Raw genomic sequence first — 8,262 nt, 5'->3', positions numbered from 1 at the left:
CTAAACTGCTCTCGAATGATCAAATGTGACAACAAGAGCTCATTTTTATATGCTGTAAAGGGATTTTCCTATATGATGCTTTAGTCCAGGGCAGAGTTTGGTCTGGTTCCATGTATGCTTCCTTTTTATATACCGTTTCTGGGAAATGAAGAGTAAGAGCAGTCCAGATTAAATCTGAATGCTTTTGTTATTTTGTTTGGGTTATAAGTGTTATAGGGTTTAAACAAACAGTGCTGGCCAAAAGCAATGCAGATGTGACCTTGTTATTTGCTTTTTAAATACAGTACTCAACAAGTTAAATTAAGTAACTGAATATGCAACCCTACACTGTAAAAAATAAATCCGTAAAATTTACGGTAAAAAACGACAGCTGTGGTTGCCAGTACCTTACCGTTTAAAATACGGTAGAAACCCATTTTTACGGTAAACTACCGTATTTCATTAATTTATAGAGGTAATATTTCTGTATTATGAATTACCAATATCTACACATCTTTTGTTACACAGTTAGACACTTTAGCACAGCCATACTGTAGGTGGTGATGAGTAAGTTACATAATGAACTAATGCTCATCACAAACAACTTTTCCCACAAGCAGAAAAGTGTATCAAGGTATAAAAGGTGCTCAGTGTCATTCACACAGCTACTAAACACCAGTATGGTAACACGCATAAAATTAAAGTCATGAAATAAACATTGTTTATCAACATTAGATGTCAAATAAATCTCTAATGTACATAACTGATGGGGAAACAATTAAAAAGATCATAGTAATGTTAACAAAGAGCGTAAAAAGTTATGTGCCATGCAGGAAATTCGAGGAAAGTCAATTTACAGTGTGGAATTATGTAACACTGGTATATTTGTGGAAATAAACAAAAATAAATTGTATGGGTCAAAGTTGGAATTTTATTTTATGCCAGAAATCCTTAAAATATATAGTAAACATCATGTTATATGAATATATTTGGTCAATTTCTTTTGGTAAATAACAAAGCTTTTGATTTTTGTTTATTTTTTAATTAGTTACATGGATTGCACTTTATTTAGACAACTTTAAAGGCCATTTTCTTAGTATTTACATTTCTTTGCTCTAGATGGAAAGAATTGACATTTATGAATAGTGTTGTAGTCCACGGTCACATATTTTCTAAGCTACATGTTACATATGAAAGATGAAATCACAATTTTTTTTAAAGGTGCAATTCACCAATAAAATAAATATATTTTTAAAACTGTTTGTGTTTCTTAGTCCAAAAAAAAAGTTATTTTGAAGAATGTTGCAAACTGGTAGCCATTGATTTCCAAAGTATTTCCCCCCTTCTATGTAAGGGGTGACCAGTTTCCAGTTCAACATTTTTCAAAATAACTTCTTTTGGCTTCAACAGAAAATAGAAACTCTGTGGAACTTGAGAATGAGTAAATGATGACTTTCATCTTTGGTTGAACTATTTCTCTAATTTAATTCACTGGCTTATTTCTTTTTTACATTGTTTTAGGCAAAAAAAAACCCTATATATTTTATTAAAAGAAGGAAAATGAGCTTAGATTTTAATATATCAAAATAAATACTGTCAATAAATGGAGTATGTACTGTCGTTGCAAATAGTATTTCATTGTTTCTCTTTAGTGTTTGATTAGCAGTCATTCTCAACAGTGTTGACTTATTAAAGTTAAAGAATGTCATTTAAAACAGTAACTCTTATATACAATTCTAATACATTACACACATATTTTAATAGTATTTGAACTAATATTAACTAGCAATAAACATTAATCTTTATATTACAGTATATTACAGTACAGTAAGTTTGTCCCTTTCCACCAGTATAAAATTGCACACTCAGTAACATGACTGTGGTGGCCTTCTGCGCATTCACTTCCTTGAAACAAGGGTCTTTTCTCATGAACTGCAAACACTGTGTTGTGTGTGTATGATAAGATTGTTAGGTCTTCTCTTTTTTTTGTGGAGGCAGATTTTCTGTACAGTTGATTGTACTATTCAGCAAAGGGTTCAGGGCACGTTTTATATTCTCATTTTTCATATTGAAAGTGATATTGTTTTATAGAATGTGACCATGATAAGATCTGTATTGCAGGCTGTTCATTCATTCATTTTATTTTCGGCTTAATCCCTTTATTAATCAGGGGTCACCACTGCGCAATGAGCTGCCAACTTTTCCAGCATATGGTTTAAGCAGCAGATGTCCTTTCAGCCTCAATCCAACACAGGGAAACGCCCATACACTCTTGCTTCACACACATACACTACGGACAATTTAGTTTATTCAGTTCACCTATAGCGCATGTCTTTGGACTTAGGGGGAAACCATATCACCTGGAGTAAACCCACACCAACATGGGGAGAACATGCAAACTTCACACAGAAATACCAACTGACCAAACTGGGGCTTGAACCAGCAACCTTCTTGCTGTAAGGCGATCGTGCTACCCACTGTGCCATGGTGATGCCCTTGTAGACTGTTGTTGTAGCAAATTAGACTAAAATGACAACTTAAATGGAACTTTTTATCTCACCATTCACTCACCTTCGAATTGTTCCAAAGTTTAAAAAGTTTCTTTCTTTCTTTCTGATGACATGGCTGTGACTGGACTCATGGTCAAAGGAAAGGAGGAGCTAAAGAGGGTCTACTTTGAGCACATAGAACATCTGGTGACAAGATGCGAGGATCACTAAATGCTTTGAAAACTAAGGAACTAATTATCAGGGGCGGATTTTGTGATTTTGGGGCCCTAAGCAATTCCAGCCAAAGGGCCCAAGTCCTGAAATGCACCCTTTCTACTTTTATTTAATATTTATTTATATTGGTGTTTTTTTCTTTATTACTTTTATTTTCGACTGTTTAAATTAATGCAATCTCTACATTTTAAATTATTAGTTTTCTTAAAATGAATTTACAAAAAAATACAAATATCGTTTAATAAATTTGAATGCTGGACTGCTCCATGATGGATATTTTATTTTATAATATTATTATTAGTTAACATTACATTATTATAATAATATTATATTTTAATGTAAATTAAATAATATTTAATTACGTTAAAATTGTATTTGTTTAACTCTCACCACACAAAAAATGGTAGAAAACGATGTCTTATATATAGTTTATAGGTATCATTTATACCTCTAGATATTTATTGGGGCCACTAGATATCCTGGGGCCCTAAGCGGCCTCTTACCCTGCTTATCGGTTAAATCCACCCCTGCTAATTATTAGTTGGGAAGGGCAGCCTATATGTCATCCAGTTACTATTGAGGGTCAACATGTTGGGATTTTAAACAGTTTTAGGTACTTATAGGGATTATTTTAGATAGTAGTTTAAATTTTGGTGAACACGCAGACTATATCTTTAAAAAGGCAACACAGAGACTCTTTTTTAAGGAAATTAAATAATTTTAATGTTAGTAAGGGTATTCTTTTTTTTAAAAGAGGTTTTCACCTTTAATTGATAGGACAGTAGAGAGTATTGACAGGAAAGTGTGAGGCACAGAGAGAGGGGACGGATCGGCGTAGGACCACGAGACAGGAATCGAACTCGGGTCGTCGTGAACACCTGAGTGCATGTGTCGACGCACTAACTTTCAATTCAATTCACCTTTATTTGTATAGCGCTTATACAATGTAGATTGTGTCAAAGCAGCTTCACATAAAAGGTCACAGTAAATTGGAACAGTGTAGTTCAGTTTGTAGTGTTTCAGTTCAGTTCAGTTGAGCTCAGTTCAGTGTGGTTTAATAATCATTACTGAGAGTCCAAATATTGAAGGGCAAATCCAACGATGCGCAGCTCTACAGATCCCGAACCATGCAAGCCAGTGGCGACAGCGGAGAGGGAAAAAAAACTTCACTAATGGCGGAAGTGAAGAAAAAAAACCTTGAGAGAAACCAGGCTCAGTTGGGCACGACCATTTTAATTTCTCCGCTGGCCAAACGTCTTGTGCAGAGCTGCAGTCTCAGTGGCGAAGGCTGGAAGCTGGCCTCAGCGAAGACTCGGCTGTCTCTGGAGCGTCACAGGAATCAGTCTTATGTTCTCCACTCCTCCATGACCATCAAGTAGCTGCTCAGGATTCGGCCTGGTCCAGGATATGGAAACCTTGGGATCATCTCTTCGTTGGTCTTGGATCGAATCAGTGACTCTGCATAGTCTGAGGGCCTCGGGAAGAGTATACCCAGGTGGAAATGGAGAATAAAGAAAATAATTAGCATAGCTGCTGTTCATAGTGTATATAAACAAGATGCATAACCTGTGTGGTAGCCCCCTAAGTGGTGCACTAAGTGTATGCCACTACACTACTGGCACCAACTTAGTAAGGGTTATTGAGGAAGGTTTATACCAGTCTGGTTGAAAGTATTATCTCCTATAATATTTCTTGCTGGTACGGAAATCTTGGAGCTACAAGCAAGTATAAACTTGCAAAGATAGTTAACACGGCTAGTAAGATCACCATGGACCCCCTGTAGCAGCTTGTGGAACTGTGCATAAACCAGACCAGATGGAAAGCCTCACAGATAGTTCAGGACTCCACCCATCCTCTTTGTTATGAATTTAAAAAGCTTCCTTCTTGTAGACGATACAGAGTACCCACAGCAAAAACAAATATTTTTAAGAAATCTTTCATACCGTCTGCTATTACTTCACAATAAAGATTTCTAATTCTAATTCTTTCTTCAATAAAAAAGCTTTTCAGCTTAATCCATTAATTAATGTTATTTTCAAGTCATACTTGCATGCTAATTCCGATCGAATATTCAAAGTAACATGGTAAACAATATAGAGACTTCTAAATGAACCAATGTGCGAATATAAAACCAACTTTACCTCTATGGAACAGTGTATTAGCGAGCACCAACATGTTCTGGTAAGTGAAAGAAGAAAAGGACAGAACTGGCTCTTCCTGCAGATAAAAGTGAGGATGAGATGGATTTTAGTGACCATGAGAATGATGCAGACTGGACATTTGATAGAGAAAGTTCAGGTAAGTCAGCTAAGAGGCAGATATGACAGGTGTATAGTATATAGTGTAATATATAAATATTGTTAGCTAGTAGCTACAGTATTCTGATGCATCTCGATATACTAGACTTGTTATTTATTTGTTATAATATTTACTGGAGAAAATTATTTATATTTACTGTATGTTGTATACATGATAATACAATATTAGGTTTGTTTTTAATAATATTCAGCAAAAAAGAATGGAATAAATGAAAGCTGTTGTAATATTAGTTGTTGGAAAGCATGTATAAGATGTCATTTATAAGTTCTGTGTTAAAGCTTATAATAAAGCTTATATTCTGTGTTAAAGCAACTCCAATTAAATCATTTCAAACAACAAAATTATTAATTATAAAGAAAGTTTTAAATATGAATTTTCTAAGTTGGATCCACTGTTGGACGTTGTTGTCATACGGCAACATATCATAAACTACCTTTAAAAAAAGAAATTTTTCCATTTTTTACAGCACTTTAAGTTAAGTCATTTTAAGAAAAGAAAAACAGATTAATATTTTTTTTATAGATTTATCATAATGCGTGTGGTAAACGATTAATACTAAAACTCAGAAGTAAACAAAACACTAAATCAGCAGAATTTTTAAAAACATATTTATTGTTTTAATGGGCACAGCATACACACATTTCAAGCATTAGAATAATAGTTTCTATAAAAACTAACTGATGAAAAACGGTAAAAAAATTTATAATTGTGGACACTGCTTTAGTTCTTAATTAAGATTACTGACATAAAACATTCGTTGGTAATAGGTCAGACAAATTATATATACATAAACCATATCACAACAGTTGAATCAGACAAATGTTTAAAGATCACAAAACACAAAAAGAAAGGGAAACACATCTAGGTGTTAATGTCTTTGAGATCATATGTTGTGACATCACATGGAGGAGAGAAAAATCACATGACATCTCTTTTATCAAACTTATTCTTCTCCTTTTTTCCTCTGTTTCTTTGGTTTTGGTTTTTGCTCCTATGGATGAAAGCACAATGACAAAACATTAGTCATATTGTAAAACGCAATACATAGACAGGTTATATTTATACAGGCAGAAAATTCAGCAATAAGGCATATCTCACCATCTGCCCTTCAGTAGCCTCTGTCCTTGTTTCCCATTAGGATCCAAGCACACCTTTGACCTCTTTCCGTTTCCCTTTCCTCTTCCTTTTCCTCTTCCTTTGACGACCATCAATCTATAAGTTCAGCAAGGGGGAAAAGGCAGAAGCAAACTCATTTGGATGTGCAATCGTTCACTAAATTACAAAATCAATCTCTAGACAGAATAATGATTCAATATTAGCATGTAACAGAAAGCAGGCTTACATAATCTCTGTGTTTGAGCAGGATGGACTTGGTGGGAACAGATCAACTGCCTGAATGGATCTAGAGTTGACTGATTCATAAGGTTTTCCTATGCACAGACAGCGCTGAGAAACCCCCCCTCCATGCCCTGTTTCACAAGAGGTAATTGCAGCAATTAGTGGAAAACAAGAAAAACTACACTGTAAAACCCAAAAAGTTAAGGTAACTCAAACCGTTTGAGGAAACAGATTTCAACAAATTATTTAAGTTCAAAAACTAATCCTAATGAGTACCGTAAACTTAATCTATTTGAGTAAAAGAAGCAATTTGAGCACGGTAAATCCCAATAAATGAAGAGAACTCAAACCAACTGAGTACTGTAAAACTTAATAAGTTAAGGCAACTCACTGTTTGAGGAAACTGATTGCTACAAACCTTTTGAGTTAAAAAAACAAATCTTTATGAGTACTGTGAACTTACTCCATTTAAGTTGAAGTAATGAGGTATTTAATTAACTCATTAGCTTCAACACTGAGTTCAAAACTCTTTTCAAATGAGTAGAATTAACTTTCAGTCAGTTTTGAGTTAACTACACTCATTTCATTTGAAAAAGATGACTGTTGGTTTTTACAGTGTATACTTCTAAGCTGTCGACTGGACTGACAGACAACAGGCCTCGTGCCAAAACACGTTTTTAAAAAGAGTTCAACAATTTATAGAAAGGGATTGTTAGTGTTTAAAGAATAATTTAAATAAATGTTTTAGAGTAAAGATTATATAAAACAAAGTTAGTATTTGAAATATAATTTTTTTAAGGTTAAATAGAGAATACAATGTAAAGTGATAATAGATGACCACAGTATTATTTAAATAAAAAATAGAATTGAAAGTGTTAGTATTAGAGAGCATTTTGTTAAAATAGAACATAAATAGACATGAATGTGTTCGTTTTAGAGGACCAGACCATTTTAATAGAGTGTGAGCAATACAAAAAACAATAGTAAACATGTAAAAGTGTACTTAAAAGCAAAGGTACAACAAAAGTGATAACTTTTGTAATGTTTTTATTTTTAGAATAATTAGCTTTTATCACAAACATTGGCATAGTGCAAACATGATTATGATTCATTCCATGACTCTGGAAAAGTCTACTCAGAGAGAACAATTACTGCATGCTGTGGACAATTACACACACACAAAAATTTGTGTTCAACACAAATTATAGGTGAAAATGGACAAAACATACTATTGGGTTAATTTTTTTCTAAATAATTCACAGCACAAATTTAACCCAATTTTATTTGGGGCGGGGGTGGGGATTGGTTGTTGAAATAACTCTGCATTCTTGTTTTGTTTAAAAAATACATGCATTGTTAAACTTTAAAATATGTATATTTTACATTAACTGTTAAAGTTTTGACCAGACACATTCGAGGACAAAGTTTTAAAATCTTAAAGAATTACTATCACACATATAAAAATTTTGTGTTAAAGAGATAACTAAAAAGGATTTACTTTGCTAACGTGTGTGTTATGTGTGATAAAACTATAATCAGCTTACCAACTGACTGTGCAAGGCTCATTCCAAACAGCAGCACACAAAGCAGTATGAGAACAACCTGATTCATGATTCCACTCACAGGCAGCTCCGGAGAAATGTTTCCCTTTTTTAACAGCCTTTGGTTTATAAGGCACAGACTTACTTTCATTTTCCAGTCTTCCAATGAAATCTCTCAAAGGAAGACACTATCTAACCAGAGTTTTTTCACTTTCCATATACACTAAAAAAACTGAAACTTTTTTAATAATGAAAATATACTGGATAATAAAGGAATTCATTAAATGAAGAGGATGTAGGATAACAGGATTTTATTTATAATATTATACATCTTTTTTTGTCAAATGATATATGGTGTTTTT

At 33.6% G+C, this 8,262-nt stretch overlaps 1 protein-coding gene across 1 annotated transcript; it reads right to left on the bottom strand.

Moving 5' to 3' along the window:
* Window positions 1–5,614: 5,614 nt before the first annotated feature.
* cxcl20 (chemokine (C-X-C motif) ligand 20) lies at window positions 5,615–8,051 on the bottom strand. The gene is made up of 4 exons (XM_056456979.1): window positions 7,904–8,051; window positions 6,364–6,490; window positions 6,120–6,233; window positions 5,615–6,012 (listed from the first exon to the last, which is right to left on the bottom strand). The coding sequence occupies exons 1-4, from the start codon at window positions 8,049–8,051 to the stop codon at window positions 5,940–5,942; spliced, it is 462 nt and encodes a 153-aa protein (XP_056312954.1). The 3' UTR covers window positions 5,615–5,939.
* Between the last annotated feature and the right edge of the window lie 211 nt (window positions 8,052–8,262).

This window comes from Danio aesculapii, chromosome 5 (assembly GCF_903798145.1).
Source record: "Danio aesculapii chromosome 5, fDanAes4.1, whole genome shotgun sequence".
In the NCBI taxonomy this organism is placed as follows: Eukaryota; Metazoa; Chordata; class Actinopteri; order Cypriniformes; family Danionidae; genus Danio; species Danio aesculapii.
The sequence above is the reverse complement of the archived record's forward strand: the minus strand, read 5'-3'. Positions and strand labels throughout refer to the sequence as shown.

Excerpts from the sequence above, each read along its gene's own strand:
- cxcl20 (XM_056456979.1), bottom strand. The coding sequence starts at position 8,051 with ATGAAAGTAAGTCTGTGCCTTATAAACCAAAGGCTGTTAAAAAAGGGA. Across the intron at positions 6,491-7,903 it reads GAGCCTTGCACAGTCAGTTG|GGCATGGAGGGGGGGTTTCT; the intron begins GTAAGCTGATTA and ends CTTGTGAAACAG. Across the intron at positions 6,234-6,363 it reads TGCTCAAACACAGAGATTAT|ATTGATGGTCGTCAAAGGAA; the intron begins GTAAGCCTGCTT and ends CTGAACTTATAG.